This window comes from Babylonia areolata, chromosome 9 (genome assembly GCF_041734735.1).
Source record: "Babylonia areolata isolate BAREFJ2019XMU chromosome 9, ASM4173473v1, whole genome shotgun sequence".
In the NCBI taxonomy this organism is placed as follows: domain Eukaryota; kingdom Metazoa; phylum Mollusca; class Gastropoda; order Neogastropoda; family Buccinidae; genus Babylonia; species Babylonia areolata.
Genome location: NC_134884.1, coordinates 40593573 through 40611072, shown reverse-complemented (window position 1 = coordinate 40611072; position 17500 = coordinate 40593573). Strand labels below are relative to the sequence as shown.

The following is a 17500-nucleotide window of genomic DNA, read 5'->3' as shown; positions in this document are numbered from 1 at the left end:
ATTCAGTTGTGCTGCACAACCTATAAAAAAAAAAAAAAGAGAGAGAGAGAGTAAAACTTGCATGTTAAAGGATTAAATGACAGCTTATTAGATACCGTGCCTGCACAGACATCCAAACACTTCAGGCTACCTACCTGAATGGAATCGACTCAGCGAGAGCTGCCTCAGTTTAGACTACGTTCATCATTGAGTCAGGCTTCAGCCACAACACACACACACACACACACACACACACACACACACACACAGAGGCCTACTTGCATTTGTGGTAATGTAGTTAGCCCTATGCACATCGTCTATGAATGTCAACAGCTGAAAACATGTGTATCTCTGTCATCATAGTTTACAAATAAAACAGGTCCATCTGTTACCACTGGAAAGTACGTTTTATATAACAATCAATACGTGTTTGGAATAGTCCAGAGTTTAATTAGGAGCCGCATTGGCTTTTTGTTGCAGTTTTACTGGTTGACTAGACTAGTTACGGTTGCTTGATTTTGTTAATATTTTTTTAAATGCTAATTGAGGAGAGAGGAAGAGGGGAAAGTAGTGATGACTTAAGACATCAGTGTGTGGGGTGGTGATGAAGGGGGTGGGTTTTTGTCAAAATATCAGAATTGTGGATATATGTTAAACGAAATAAAGAGCGAACACACAGGCTATATGGATTAGGGAAGTGTATGTTTGATCACTTAGTTGTACACCGTGTGCCGTGGCCTGTGGGAAGGGGACAGAGAACTGGAACAGGTACGGGCAGGACAAGGCCAGTGCAGGGTGTTCACGGTTCGCTGGCACTGTTTTGAAACGGGGAAAGTAGTGCGGCTGGTGTGTCGGCCTGATCTCTCCGCCTCCACCGCCCCTACCTCCGCTGTCCCTCTTGGTAGTAGCTAGTCCCTGCACGGAGCAACACCGATATTCTGTGATCTTTGTGTTTTGTGTGTGTCAATGCACACACCTGCCTTCTTTCCTCATTCGGCCTAACCTGCGTTGCTCCAATTCACTTCACTCGGCTGTGTTTCGCAAACAGGACGTGTGACGCTGATCTATTCAGTTTCGATTGTTGGGAGCAGACGACAAGGGGAAGGCCGCGAACTGAAGTGGTGCTGAGGCTCCATAGGCTTGAGGAAAGAGTGAGAGAACAAGTTTGTGTTATTTTTTTTCGCACACGTGAGTTTGATTAAGAGACGCCGCCAACTTGTGCTTCGACTTTCGCTTGTGGTGTGTAGATCTGCCTTTGTTTTCCGGTAGTTCAATCGCCGCGTTGTGTTTGTGTACATGTGTTTCCAACAGTGTGGGTGGAAAATAACTTGTCAGCTGTGCACACGAGGATGCTTTTTGGTTATTGATAAGCCGGCCGGCGTCTATGCCGCTCGTGGGTTATGTCCTATTTAGCCGCTCGTGTGTAGAGGTTTTTGCCTTTTTACTCTTGTTCGCAGGAAGACCAGCGCCGGGTTTTCAAATAGGCTAAACCAAATAGATTAGTCTTAGATTTGCCGGAACGGTTTGACTTCTTTTACTGAACTTTTTTTTTTTTTTTTAAAGATAACTAATGTGTCACATGTTTAAAAGAAAAATGCCTAATTTTCCTGCGGGGTGTGGTGAATTGTGGATGAAAAGGTTATCACAGAATTTATTGTGAATGAGAAGCATGTGTAAGCCGTATCGGAGTAAATAACGTGGGGTTTAGATTTTAAACAAATGGCAGTACAAAACCTGAGCATGTTAAAGGTCTGTTTGTCAAACAAGAAGTCGATACAATTAACCTTAGTTATGACTGTTGAAAGAGTGTGCTGAGCATAATAATAGTAATCCGTGCTTTTCTTATACATGTTAAGTCTGAAGGGAATTTTGTCACGTTTACCGGAAATTAAGTGCCCCCACCCCCACCCAAAAAAAAAAAATCTTTCATGGTTTTCAAATTTGATATGATACGTAAAAGAGAATCAACCGTTTTAAAACGTTTTCCGTGTGTTTCAATAGATTCAAGACCTGAAGAGCAGACTCTCAGCACGGGAACACTTGACTGTTCCGTCGTCGTATACTTGATTTCATCTTCCATTGTGTGTGCCACACGTCATCATCTGACATAGTCAACAATGCCTCCTCGAAGACGACGAGCACCAGCCTCCTCATCGCCGTCCACATCTCGGACGCCCAAGGCCCGTCGTCGTCATCGCTATTTCACTAGGTCGTGAGTACTCAGTCTTTCTGCTTGGCTTTCAGTGTACACATGTGTTGCCGCTGCACGGCGCCGCCTCAGGGCTTTGCTGCTGTGAGTGTACGGTATTGCTCCGCTCACATCTGGCAGCATGGCCAACACAGCAGAATAGATCCTCCTCATGCAGCGCACAAGTCCGTGCCTTTGATGCCTTGCTGAGCTATGAGTGTGTGTAATAGGTTGCTGAGCTCTGAGTTTATAATGCCTGGCTGAGCTCACTTTTATGTCGGTATAGATATTATTCTTTGTGTGTGTGTTTTGTTTGCCCATTTCTTTCATCTCACTAACTTAGTATAATAAGAGGTTATTTTTGTTTGGTTTGTACCCATGTTTGCTTTTCCCCTTCGTTCTGTGGAAGTATCACCACTATGTACCCCTCCCCTCAGCATAGTGCAATCTTGAACCAGTTGAAGGTGCACGTTAGCCAGAACAAAAAGGGTGGGGAAGGCTTGAGGGTCGAGAGGGTAGGGGGGTGTTGCTACTCTGACACCACGAGAACGAGAACAGCATGGCAAGTACTTAGGTATGCAGTATGAATGTCAGTTTTTCAACTGGGGGCAGGGATGGATTCAAACTCGTCATGTTCAGGCTGTCCGTGTACAGCCTTCAGACTAACAATCTGCAGGCGAACTGACTGGGTTTTGTTGTTGTTGTTTGTTTGGTTTTTTGTTTGTTTTGTTGTTTTTTTAACCGTCATCTTTGATTTTTTTTAAAAATAATTATACTGCTTGTATCGGTTTATCTGTTTCTTTATTTTAAAACACTGTAATAGTCAGACCTTTTTAGAGAATTTACATCTTGTGTTTGTTCAACAGCAGCAGTGTATATTGCTTACCTATTTATCAATTAAGTTAAATACATCTTTTTTTTCAGATAATATTATTATTGTTTGTGTGTTTATTGAGCAGGATTGCTTTTTTTTTTTAGGTACCCCCACCCCCACACCCCTTGCTTACTCTGAAAGTTCTCAGTTTTCTTTCAAGAACAAACGAATGATTACAAATACATTGATATGCCTGCAAACACAACTAAACTCCTGTATTTCAAGTTGTCTAAGTGGGTACTGCAAAGTTCATGAAGATTTTGATATAGATAGTAGTAATTGTAGCAGAAGGTACCCTGGCAGCACTGACTAATGCTCAGAGGCCACTGGCGTCTTATCTGAAAATCTTAGTGACGTCTTATTCAGTTTATTGCGTTCACCGATAAACGACTTGAAGATGATCCCTCCCTCACCACACACACACACACACACACATATATATATATATATATATCTTTATATAAGAAAATATTTGTTAACAAAGTCAGATCCATTTTTCAAACACCATAGCTTTGCACACCGTAGAGTTGAGTTAACGGTCTAATGACTTTCGCCCTTAACACCTTGACTGCTGCTGAATCCTGATGTGAAATCAAATCAGAGTGGCATACAGTTACACTTGAAGTGCAGTCCGTACCTTTTATGTACTCTGAGTGGTGAATTTGATTTTTGCTGAACGAAAAGTAATGCAGTCCTTTTCCTAAGATGAAGAAGTCCGTATCAAGAATGATGACTGACAACCTGGCCTGTGTATGATGGACAAGTATGTTGTTAATTCCTAAGGAAAAAAATATTAATGTGTATTTATGTGTTTGCTCGAACGGGCTTTTTTGTTTGTTTGGTTTTGTTCTTTTGGCGTCAGTCTTTTTGTTTGTGTGGTGTGTGTAAAAGTACAAGTAGTATGAATGTAACGTTTCAATGCCCCCAGGGTCACAAAAAAACTTGCAAGCTCTCTCTGCCGTGTGATCACAGCGAGTTGATGACAGCCCTTTGTTTTTTTGACGAGCAGACTTGCAGCAGTTAAGGTCAAGGTTATTTTCAGTTCTGGGGTCAGCCTTGGTTCAAATCGTACATGGATCGTGTGTTTATATCGATTGACGAGTGAGATCCGACTGATCAAGTCAGCTTGTGGGGAGTGTGACTGTGTGTGTTTGTGTGTGTGTGTGTGTGTGTCAGTCCGACCTGGGTGCCTGCTGGGGTAGTCACGTGATTCGGGAGCAGTCGTGCATACACAATCATCTGGGGAAGGGAGGGAGGGGTGTAATGGGGTGGGGTGAGTGGGGTGACAGGATCACCGCAGAGACGCCATGTAGGCTTGCTTAAAGGTTAGAAGGGGTTCGGGGAGAGGGTTTACCAGTAGGGGGCTAGAGGGAGGGTTGGGAAAAACAGGTATGAATAACGAATGCTGTTGAAGCGTTTCACACACTGAGTTGTTGAGTGACCTCCATTTTTTAGTTACTTTTTTTTTTCTTTTTCATTTATGACGGCAGCGTCCATTCCCCCCCCCCCCCCCCCCCCCACCCCCATTTCTCTCTGCGAAAATCGCTGAGTCAGGCGAGGGTTGTCTAGATTTAAAATTGGTCGTTTGTTTGTCGGACGGAGTTGAGACTCTTCTTTATCACGTGTGTGTGTGTGTGTACGTGCGTGCGTGCCAGCGTGAGTGTGTGTGTGTACGAGCGCGAGCGTGTGTGTGTGTGTGTGTGTGTGTGTCCATTAGCATATTAAGAATGTCCAGTCCGAGACACATGAAGACAGCTTTACAATTGCAGAATAATCAACCATCATGTTTTTTATTCCTGTATATGAAAAAAGCAATGATAGACGCTGAGGGCATCCAGTATACCTACCTTAAATTCCCCCCCCCTCTCTCTCTCTCTCTCTCTCTCTCTCTCTCTCTCTTCTCTCTCTTTATATGCCTCTTTCTGTCTCTCAGTGTCTCTCCACCCCTCTCTCTCTATCTTTCACACTCTCCCTCTCCCTCCCACTCTCTCGCACCCTCTGTCATCCCCCTCTCTCCCTTCCTCCATCCTTTCCCCTCTCTCTCCTTCCCCGTCTCTGTCACTTTCCCTCCCTCCCTTCCCCCCTCCCCTATCAGTCGCTCTATGTACCCACATCCAGGAAAGATCGGACAGAGAAGACTGAAGAATGATACATTTCAGTGACAAACCAACAGCCCCAATCGAAACACAACACAATTCAGTGTAGCGTGAGAGGAAACTGAAACTAAGTTGAAAGTAAGTTCAGCAGATTAGAGGAGATTAAATTACGAAGCTCTGACACGATTTCAAGACAAAAATCTTACCGTTTCTTGATTTGATAGCAAAGGCGATTTGCTTAGAAATGCAAAAGATATGCTCATCTTTCTTTACTTTTAGTTCCATGGCAACCTGGGGGTGCGACAGAGAGAGAGAGAGAGATCAATTTCCTCGGGAACAAGAAAGTTGTTCTGGAAACAAACGCCGTCCAAATCAAATCACGTATTTTCACTTCACTTTACTAAATAAAATTTTAAAAAAAGTATAATTTTGAAAGTGGAGGGTGTGGAGTATTAAATGGGGGATTGCTTAACGTGAGACTCTTATCAAAGTACAATGTCAGTACTAATGTCTGAGACAGTCTGTGTTCCATTATTGTGTTCTGTTTTAATTTATTTACTGGCTGCCTGTTTGTTTATTATAGTTCATTTTAGTTTTACCTTTTTATGCATACCAATGTTAGGTTCTCAAAGCTCTGACCAGCACGTTGGGGCTATGTGTATGTCAGGCATCTGTTTACCCACCCCCACCCCCCGATCCCCCTCCTCCCCCTTAAAAACAACAACAGCAGATGTGGCGTAGCGTATATGAAAGTTCGCATGCTTTGACGGCTTCCGTAAAACTGCTACTGAAACACCCAGACTCAAGCGGAAGAGAGTGAGGGGAGGGGTGAGGGAGGGGTATTGGCTTTCACCTTCACAAAGAGTGAAGAGGTTGGTGCTTTTTTTTCTTTTTCTTTTTTTTCCCCCCCACAGAGGAAACGGGTTAGCGATACCAAATGTGTACGAGGCGCAACTTAACTGCTGAATTTTATTTTTAACTTGTGTTTGGAAGCTTCGGTTCTGTTCTTCATTGCGTTGTATTGTATAGTATTGTGTTGCATTGTATTGTATTGGATTGTATTACATTTTGTCGCAACAGAATGTGTGAAATTCGGGCTGCTCTCCCCGGGGAGAGCGCGTCGCCACTGTGCAGCGCCACCCATATTTGTTTTCCTTTTTTCTGTCAGCAAGTGTGTTTTACTGTTAAAGAAGGTTTTTCTAAATCACTTCGCTGACGACAAGCCTTTTTGTTGCCGAGAATTCTTTTACGTGCGTTAATTAAGTGCATGCTGCACACAGGACCTCGGTTTATTGTCTCGTCCGAATAATTGCCTTCTAATCAATTATTGCCTTCTGATAAGGTCAGGGGGAAAGCGGGTTGTCGATATTAGTACTTTGTCATGTCATTGTTGCAGAAGAAACTTGGAAACCTAACGGGGAAAAAAAGAAAGAAAACAAGGTATAAATCGAAGAAAACTTTGCATTTTCAATAGTTATTGCTGCTTTTGTCCGGTGATTATAGAAATCAATACAGGCCCAAATTGTAAAACAAACCTCTGTGTTACGCATATTAAAATCACGGAATATGAGAAATAAATTTGGTTGATTAGAAGTTGAGTATGGTAATTTGTTAAAATCACAGTATCTGAAACATGGCTTTCAGATTCGGACAGTCACATTTCAATGCAAACGTGTGAGCACAGTATAAACCTTAACCCTTTTTATACTCTTTTGCAGTTCGTGTGTACTGTGCAACGATTTAAGACTTCAAACCACAACCAACTGCTACTACTACTAACTTACATACACACTGCCAGTTATGCCCATTGTTATGTAGGGCAGCAAAGAAGAAACGACAACAACAATAATAAAAAGCTGTGTGCACGCTGAAGCCATTTCCTACTCCCGAAGTCCCCAATGCAGATTACAGGGACAGTTGTCGCCGTGGGGTGAGTGGAGCGGGCCATGGGGGTTCTCCCATAAAACGGGGAGTAACACTTAACAGCCTGCACCTTTTCTCGGCTTCACTTCCAACCCTTCTCCATTACCGTGCTTCAAGAATAACTCGGCGAACTGACCCACTAATGACTTACATATCCTGTCGTGACCAAAACCTTTATTCAATTTATTGTGTTCGTGCACATGTGGTTATGCTGGTTAAAAAAATATAAAAATAAATAAAAAGGGTGGACGGATTGTTATAAAAATCAGTATAGAAAATGGCTCGAGGTTACGTTGATGATTTGTTCCATACAGATCAAGGACAGGCCGATTAGGTGATTGTTTTTATCTATAGCACGCATAATCGATTTAACAGTAATGTTATACTCACATAGCTGGTTGGATGAGTTAGGGATAGGAGAGGGTGTCAGAGCGTGTTTGACTGATTGATTGATTGATATGGATACTTATATAGCGCCCATCCTCGGTCGGAGATCAAGCTCAAAGCGCCGACTTTACAAACACGGAGTTGTGTACACAACAGGCTGTCTACCTGGATAGAGCCGACTGACGGCTGCCATTGGGCGCTCATCATTCGTTTCCTGTGTCATTCAGTCAGATTTCAGGCACGCACACATACACACTCAAACATGTTACATTTAATATTTTACGCGTATGACCGTTTTCTTTATTTACCCCGCCATGTAGGCAGCCATACTACGTTTTCGGGGATGTGCATGCTGGGTATGTTCTTGTTTCCATAACCCACCCAACGCTGACATGGATTACAGGATCTTTAACGTGCGTATTTTATCTTCTGCGTGCGTATACACACGAAGGGTGTTCAGACACTGGAAGGTCTGCACATACGTTGACCTGGGAGATCGGAAAAATCTCCACCCTTTACCCACCTTGCGCCACCGAGATTCGAACCCGGGACCCTCAGACTGAAAGTCCAACGCTTTAACCACTCGGTTATTGCGCCCGTTTGGTTATAGCACTTGATGGAGGCGTCCCTGCAATACTGGAACAGAAGTAAAAGTCACGAATATGCAGTCTGTCGTGAGTCTCAGTTCCAAGGAGGCGGCAGAGCATGCGGACTGATCCATGATCACGAGAGCACATTTACTTGGAAAAAAGATGTCTGGCTAACGCATAGACTCAGCGCGCTGGTCCGGTTTTGAGAGACAATCCGTCAGTGCATCTTTCCGAAATATCCTCACCCCACTCCCTCTTTCCCGCCTCTTTGCATCCTGTTTCCTGTCCACACTCATAAGCTTTCTGTTCACACGAATTTTTTCTTTTGACTTAAACCCCATAGAATCAGATTTATGCATGTGTGTGAATGACTGGCGCGAAAGCGCTTTGATTTGTCTCTGCACAAAAGTCAGCGTTATAGAGGTACTTTCTTTTATTATTTTTTTCATTTTTAGTAGTGCAATAGTTGTAGTAGTAGTGACGTGTTTTCATCCCAGCGGCAGTTTCGTTCCTTTTCTTCCTTTGATCTGCCACATGTTTTATCAGTCCATCACCACTGATTCCAGTCGGACGCTTCGGAGCAAGACGGGGGCTATCTTTTCATTTTGCTTCATTTGAACTCCATGGAAGGGAGAAACAGAGAGAAGAGATCGTCGTTCAGTTTATCATAAAGAGAGAGAAGAGTTACCAGTAGATTCCAAAAAAAATGATAGTCGCGGACCAGCACACTTGTGGTATGCAATAGGGTATGTAGGCCTAATTGCCAGCAGCGTATAATTGCGAACGGTTCGTGTACCGCCCCACTTCGAAGCATGCTCATCGCACACATTTCACAATTTAGCGTCTGCTTCAATCTCGTTCTGATAGCTTAATAATTTTTCATTTCAAAGAACTAGTCAAACATCAGCTATTTCTGTCTGTTTCCGCGCTCTTTCTTCTCCTCGCGCACCACAGCCGACCAAGTTCACAAACGTGCTCTCACAATCCTAAAATCAATGGAAACAAGCAAGTAGGACTTGAACTTTGACACAGTTTAAAATAGTTGATATGACTGGATATTATGTTGAACGAACCGTGCATTACCAGTGCTAGGAGAATGTAAAAACCACGTCGGTGACAGATCAGAACGCGAGTTGTGACAGGAATCTCCAAAACAGTGTTGTTTGCAGTTAGACCATGGTGTACTTTGACGTGAGTGTATTTGCGAACGATGTTGCACAGTTACTGAGCGCTGTCAAAAGGGTGTGCTTGTGGGTGGTGTGGGGTGTGTGTTTAAATGTATGTGTGTGTGTGTGTGTGTGTGCATGTGTGATCAAAACCAGCAGTACAACAAGTCTGGTGCGATGTTCCAATAATAATATATCTAATGAATTCCAGACCTGCTTCTGTTTTAATTGTCCACATGTGCCCAAACTCATCGTTGGCAATTAGAATTTCCCGTGCGCATTTACCGTCAGACACCCCAGCTATTTCAACTGTTGAAAAGGGGAAGTAGCACTTTTCCTGGTGCAACCATTTCAGAAAGCCTTCAAAAATAGAGCAGCTACATTTGACGATTGTACAGCCTGTGATCTGTAGAATACGTACACACGTTGAGCTGGTCGCTTCGACTGTTTGCAGTTAGGCCTTCCTAACCTATTTGGTGCTTGCATAACGTATTGTGGCAAGTCGTGTTCGTACATCGATTCAATACCAGCCGTGTTTGCTGAATTAATTACATGTGCACACTCCATGTACACACGGACACGGATACGTGCTTATGTGTCAACCATTGTGCTCCTAAGGTGTCCCGGCCAGTGAGATGTATACACAGGGTTCACAAAAGTAAAGGACCACTGAATTAGCAACCTGTACTCTTTTTTTTTTCTTGAGGAATTGGTGAAATTATGCTGATTTTTCCGCAGACAGTAGTGTATGCAGTCAAAGCAGTGAGCACCAGAGATACTTTCAGAGAAGGGGGAAGAGAGATGGGTGCATGTTCAGATGACCGCGCGCGCGTGCGCGCACTTATACACACACATTCGCACGCGCGCGCGCACTTACACACACATGCCCCCACTTACACACACACGCGCGCACTTACACACACATGCCCCCACTTACACACACACGAGCGCGCGCGGGCCAACACACACGCTCAGACACATTTATAAATTTACAGCACGCACCACCCCGCTTTTTTCCCCTTCCGCTCTCACTCAACGCGAATACATAAAATTGAAGACCAGTACAACTCTTACTACTATTACTACAGCTGCTGCTACTCCTACTACCAGTACTACTGCTGCTACTACTACTACTTCTCAGCACTACACACACGCACACACTCATGGGAACACAAGCACATAATTATACACATTCTCACTTGCACGCTCACTGTCATATATCATATCAGCACTGCCGTAGGGAGGAAGTCGTTTGTTCACAGGAAGGGAAGAGAGGAAAGTGGTGTGGGTACGTACAAACGAACAAGAGCGGAGCCACGTACCAAACAGCTAAGAGCTCGCAAAGCAGATTGCCCTGTCAGTGATCAGTGTAGTGAAAAAATGATTGCCGCTCTCTGAAGTTCGCACAAGGCATACACACGTTTGCGCGAGCGCGCGCGCTCACACACACACACACACACACACACACACACACACTACATATACAAACTCACACACACTTGTGCGCGCACGCACATACACACACACACACACACACACACACACACACTTAAATCTTGAAGACGTCTCTGTACATCGTGGTGCAGTGTATAAGATAAAAAGAAAGTTTCGAGGTTTCTGTTTAAAAGATATTGTCATGAAGGATCAGGCACACACGAATGCTCGCTCGTACATGAATGCACAAACTCTCTCTCTCTCTCTCTCTCTCTCTCTCTCTCTCTCTCTCTTTCACACACACACACACACACACACACACACACACACACACACACACAAGCGCGTTGGGTTACGCTGCTGGTCAGGCATCTGCTTGGCAGATGTGGTGAAGCGGATATGGAGTTGTCCGAACGCAGTGACGCCTCCTTGAGCTACTGATACCTACACACACACACACACACACACACACACACACACACACACACACATGAATTTACTCCCAGATATTCTTAACCACCTGATGGTTTTTCCATATCTGATAATACGTAACTCCCATGACTACTTCTGCTGCTGCTATGACTGCCACCACCACCACCACAACAACAACAACTACTACTACTACTACTACACACAGAAACGCGCATGCAAGTATACACTTACATTCTCTCTCTCTCTCTCTCTCTCTCTCTCTCTCTCTCTCTCTCTGTCTCTCTCTCTCTCTCATTCAGCACTGTGGGAAGTTGTCTGTTCTCAGGGAGGGGAAGAGATAAGAGGGGAGTGGTGTGGGTACAAACGAACAAGAGCGGAGCCACGTACCATGAGCTAAGTAAGAGCTCGCCAAGCAGATTGCCCTGTCAACGATCAGTGAAGTGGTAATAACAACTGCTGCACTGTAAAGTTCAATTTGGGTAAAGGGGAACCCACCCCATAAGAGGTCATGGTCATGACCACAGTTTGGCAGTATTCAATAGCGTACTGTAGTGAGTACAGAGAGAGAGAGTAGATGAGTAAGCTGTGTGTGTGTGTGTGTGAAGGGTTTGGATGACAGAAAAACCGCGGAGTGAGAAAGTCAACAAACCCCTCATAATTTTATTATGTGGTCGGAGAGAGACAGAGACTAAATAATACACAAGTATTACCCCTCTCCCTCCCATTCCTCAACCCGTGAAGAAAACCGTACCGTACTATTTTTAACAGAATGTGGGGAGGAGGGGGGGTGGCATGGGGGAGAATGAGAGGCGGGGTTTCCCAGTTTAGGCGTCCCTAACAATGGGTTGTCTGCAGAGTGAACAATTAAATGGCACAACTGAAAAAAGACCACAACTGTTGCAGGGTATCTCATTGCACCGTAGAGATTTTGTCTTGTCAGCTGGTTTGTCTGTGTGGAATTCCGAACTGATGTCCTCCAGGGAAGAGCGCGTTGCCAAAGGATTCAGTCCGCCAAGCCATCGAGCCAGTTCAGTTCAGTGAGCCAAGCCCGTGCTTTTAGTATCCCCGTCTTTATCAAGTCAGTCCATCCTAGCTTCTTCGTACAACTACTAATAACGGAGCTCTTATCCAGTTGTCCACCACTGCGTTCATGTTAGTTAGAAATGAAATGAAGCGAAGAGGAGCTTTGATTGCTTGCTGTTTGCGGGAATGTGAACTGCAGTGTTTCATTTAAAAGCACGGCCTGGTTTTGCCAGTACTGTGAATTCGTAGTCGTTGCACGTATGCAGTGTAAGCAGTGTTGAAGTACACGCTGGTTTCTTTGAATTCCCTTACTGTTACTTGCGAGAAAACATTTAAGATAATTATATAAATAGTTTGGTTAGCCAGATGATAGCCTACTTTCGGCTGTATACCCCACTAAGGAGACTCCGTGTATTCCGTTGCGTTTTACACCCTCCCGCCAAACAGAATAACTTGTGACTTAGCCACCCACGTGTGTCGGCCTCAAAGTGCGCGTGGGGGCACCGAGAGGTTGGGGAGGGGTGGGCGTGTTTAAACACATGGAGTTGAAGGGGGCGGATAAGGGTTTTAGGTAGGGCGCGGTAGGGATGGGGAGTTGGTAGGGGTAGTCTGCGAGTTTGTGCACCAGAATACGTTGCTGATTAAAATAAAAACAGATTCTAGCTATGTGTTTGTGTCAGTGTGTGTGTGTGTGTGCGCGTGTGTGTGTGTGTGAGAGAGAGAGAGAGAGAATAGAATGGGTCACAGCCCCATTCAGTGTGTGCTCACATTCGACAAATATAATTATGACGGATAAAAAAAGAAGAAAAAAGAACACAACATGAAAAGCAAATTCATTGGAAAGAGTTGCGTTCCATGATATTTAAATGAACCGATTTTGTCATGCATACATACTTCAACCTCTGTATCGTTTGGTCAGCAATCAGAATCTGATGTCTGAATTTAAAGGGATAAGATCGAAACTCTGCCAAAATCAGAATACCCGAGATCAGTCTTCTGAAACTCTCACAAAATGCAGATTATGATTTTCGAAATGCGCACACGCGCGAGTGTTTGTGTGTGTGTGTGTGTGTCTGCGTGCGTACGTGAGTTAAGAAAAAACGAAAAGAAAAAAGACATTTAAAGTCATCTTTTCTAAAAAAAAAAAAAAAAAAAAAAAAAAAAAAAATCTGTTTCCGTGAGTTTTCATTCTTGATCTTGTTCGGAAGTTGAAAAATTAAATGATACTTACCTGTAAGCTAAAGTTTCATCGAGTTCTACTCGATTTTTGAAGGACGCGGCCATGAAAGAATTACAGTTTAAGCGTGCGCTGTCGCAATCTGGTCCAGTCAGTATTGAGCCATGTATATGCTGGCTTTCAAAACCCGAAGGAAGTATGGGTCTTTATTTGCTAAGACGAAGAGTGGGACAGTAATTTTTTCGGGGGTCCCTGCTGTATGGTAAAACTCCCATCAAACTTCAACGTAGTCTCAGTTTAATCTGTCAGTTCTACCATGTTGCTTTTATTCTTTGTCGTCGTCACCTTTTTCTTCTTCTTGTTGTTCTTCGCTTATACCTCCTCCTCTCCTGCCGAAATTGTAAACTCTCGTCAAGATGAAGGAAAATAATTAGTATATCATGCAGTCGGCAGTCACGAATCCTACAACCCGTGCTTTCCCACCATGGTGTCTTCCTGCACAGGAAGCCAGGTGAAAGAAAATGAAGAGCGATATTCAGGGTTCACAAAAAGTTAGGGACCTCTTCATAAAGGTATGAGCAGACGTGTTTTCATAAAAGGTTTTGGGTTTGTTTGTTTTTGGTGTGTGTGTGTGTTCATGTTTTGTTGTTGTTTTTTAACTGAGAAACAATTTCGATTATACTGGTTGAATATGGTGTACCACTGGCCGCTCCTCGATTGCACAAAACGGCTGTTTCAGACACGTGCAATGCTGATGAAAGCCTTGAAGAAATAATGTGTTTGAAAAGTCGATGTCATTCATTCATTTTGCCCATCGCTCCTGGTGGAGCATAGGCCATCGATGACCCCTCGCCATCGCACTCTGTTCTGGGCTGTTCTGGCCATTCCAGTCCAGTTGGTCCCTTGCTGCTTCAGCTCTGCCTCGGTATCTCGCCTCCAGCTGTTTCGAGGCCGGCCTCTCTTCCTCTTTCCCTGCGGGTTCCAGGTCAGGGCTTGGCGTGTGATGCTGGACGCTGGCTTCCCGAGGGTGTGTCCGATCCAGCCCCACTTCCTCCGCAATATCTGCTTGGCCACTGGTTCCTGTCCCGCTCGCTCCCACAGATCTTCGTTTCGGATCTTCTCCTGCCATCGGATCTTGTAGATGCGCCTCAGACAGGTGTTGAAGAATGTCTGAATTTTCTGCTGCATCGTCTGTGTTGTCCGCCATGTCTCGCATCCGTAGAGCAGAATTGACTTCACATTGGAGTTGAAGATGCGGAGTTTGGTTTCCATACTGATTGCTCCAGATGCCCAGATGTTCTTGAGCATGATGAAAGCTGTTCTTGCCTTGCCGATTCTGGCTGTGACGTCTCGGTCCGTGCCTCCCTGTCGGTCAACCACGCTTCCCAAGTAGACGAAAGACTGTGCCAACCAAAAATTTACAGTCAGACGCAGTCAGTGATTTGTAAATAATTTATTAGTTGTTCGGTTTTTTTGTTTGTTTTGGGTTTGTTTGTTTTTTTGTTGTTTGTTTTTGTTTTTGTTTTTTTAAAGGAAGTGTAAGTGCAAGAAAGTACCTCTGGTTACAAGTGGTGTTCATTACATTTGTTGCATTCGCCCCTGTTTGCCGGAAATTCAGTATCATTTCACAGCAGAAAAGTGTGCAAGTTCCCAAGTGGTCCTGAACCTTTTGTGAACCGTGTATATTCTTTTTCATCTTTTTCTTCTTTTTTTTTCTTGAGCTCCCACATTCACTCGATCGTATGTATGAGTGAGCTTTTTCGTATTTGACCGTTTATACCCCGCCATTTCGGCAACCATACACCCGTTTTTGGGGGGGTGTATGCGCTGAGTATGTTCTTCTTTCCATACTGAATCACCGAACGCTGACATTAATAGTGATATTTTTTACGTATTTCATTCCAGTTCATGTTCTTTTATTTCTAAACTGCAGTCAGTTCATTAACAATAACCAGTCTATAGCACGGTTATAAGCTTCGCTTGTTGTGCTCTGACTTATATGTAATACAGCTGATTTGATTATGTTTCTGTGGAATGAAATTTGTTTTAAAACATATTTTTGACGTGTAGATTTGAACTTTTGCGTACGTACCTGTACATACGAAGGGGGTAAAGGCACGTGCAGGTTTTCACATCACGTCGCTATGGGAGATGCGAACAAACTTCACTTTTGATTTCAACCAATCAGGCGCCGTGAGGTGGATCCGAAACCAGGACCCTCAGATCGTCAGACGAAAGTGTATAAGTTATATATCTCCACACACTCACCGTGCAATGCATTCATCCATTCTTTCTTTTTCTCTTTTTTTTTCCATTTTGTTTTTCTTTGTTTTTCTGCTAATAGCAAAATTGATCACAAGGGCCATTCTACAAGTAATTGTATGGAATGGAATGGTTTATAATGGACCAGAATAAGAAAATAATGATACAGCACGGTAAAGCACCAGTTACACCACACACTCGCACGCACACACGCACGCACACGCGCGCGCGCGCACACACGCGCACAGACCTGAGATCATGTCAGCAAATGTCATCAAGACATAGTGTCGCTGCTGCAGAAAAGAAGCACGTATTAGCCTGAGTGGTGCAACAGTTTCTGTAGTGACCGTTTCGTCGTATCGGAGATTAAAAAGAACAACACCAGTTGCCCAAGACTGTGTGTGTGTGTGTGTGATGATATATGAAAGAAAAAGGGAAAGTTAGAAGCGGTTTGATCTTTGGAGTACCATTATTTTATCTTGCACGCATAAGTCTAAACAGTGGGAGGGGGTTCTGAAAACATAGTAACTGAACGAACAGGAACAGCAGAAGGCACAGAGGGACATAGAGAGAGGGAGGGGAGGATGGGGTACGGGGGGGGGGGGGGGGGGGGGGGGTCATTACCCGCTCGTCATTTTAAAAAAAAAGGTGGGAGGGAGGAGGGTCAGTTGGACATTGAAAAAAATACCCACGACAGCCATAGAGATATGCCTGACTTTGTATATCATTGAAACATGCCAGCGGCCACATCTTTCATATCTTTTGACGTTAAACTTTTTGAGGTTGTTTTATATATACATATCTAAATATAATATCTACATGTAAAGAGATATGTAGATCTATGCATCATACTCTCACACCGTTAAAAGAGGAAGGTGGCAGAATGGTTAAGACGCTCAGCTGCCAATACAGAGAGTCCGTGAGGGTGTGGGTTCGAATCCCGCTCTCGCCCTTTCTCCTAAGTTTGACTGGAAAATCAAACTGAGCGTCTAGTCTTTCGGATGAGACGATAAACCGAGGTCCCGTGTGCAGCACGCACTTGGCGCACTGAAAAAGAACCCATGGCAACGAGAGTGTTGTCCTCTGGCGAAATTACGTAAAATGAAATCCACTTTCATAGGTACACAAATATGTAAGCATGCACTCAAGGCCTGACTAAGCGCGTTGGGTTATGCTGCTGGTCAGGCATCTGCTCAACAGATGTGGTGTAGCGTGTATGGATTTGTCCGAACGCAGTGACGCCTCCTTGAGAAAGTGGAACTGAACTATTGCTGTCAGCAACAGAAGATGTGAACGGCGTCGGGGTGTGAATGTTTGGCGTGTGTGGTGGTTGAGCAGGCGCTGTGAAAATAGGGTCGTGTTGTCATACTGCCTTTTGATTGGCTCCAGTTTAAAAGCCAGGGCACGCCATTGGGGTGAATGTCATTGAAGTCAAGTGAAAAACGAAAGCCCACCTCGCAAAGCCAGCCCCGCTGTAAACCTGACACTGACTCAACAAGAAAGCGTTCCTTTTCTTCTTCTTCTTCTTTTTATTTTATTTAATCTTTCTCCTTTTCAGTGTTTATTTTAAGCCTGAGGCAACTCGACCAACGCTTTCGAATAAGGCAAATTGCTTCGAACCAAAATCCACTTTAAAGGGCGGGGAGTTGGCTGATACCCCCTCACCCCCGCCCCCCACCCCCATCCCCCCGCCCCACCCCCACCTTAAAACATTTTTGAACAGCCGGTTGCGAGAGGAAGGACAAGAGTGGAGGGAGAGGTGGCCCATCTGAAGGAAAGAATATTATGATGAATTTTTTAGACAGTGGAGGGAAAAGAAGGGCGGGGAGGGGGGTCTATAGGAAGAAAGGGGTTTAACACGAAACACCCGGACTCGGAAGGGGAGGGGAGTTATGGCCGGTGTTGTTGTGGGGGGGTGGGGGGGGGGGTGCATTGAAGTGTTACAGTTTTCCCGCCAAAACGTGAAGTA

At 44.3% G+C, this 17500-nt stretch overlaps 1 protein-coding gene across 9 annotated transcripts in view; it reads left to right on the top strand.

Moving 5' to 3' along the window:
• The first annotated feature begins 818 nt into the window (after positions 1-818).
• LOC143285445 (protein-glutamine gamma-glutamyltransferase K-like) overlaps positions 819-17500 on the top strand; it is a 47119-nt gene continuing 30437 nt past the window's right edge. Inside the window, exons 1-2 of one of the 9 annotated variants that reach the window (XM_076592723.1) lie at positions 819-1130; positions 1981-2191. In XM_076592723.1, the coding sequence (XP_076448838.1) occupies positions 2097-2191 (95 nt within the window). In that variant the 5' untranslated portion in view covers positions 819-1130; positions 1981-2096. The other 8 variants (XM_076592726.1, XM_076592722.1, XM_076592720.1 and 5 more) reach the window with 8 other exon arrangements.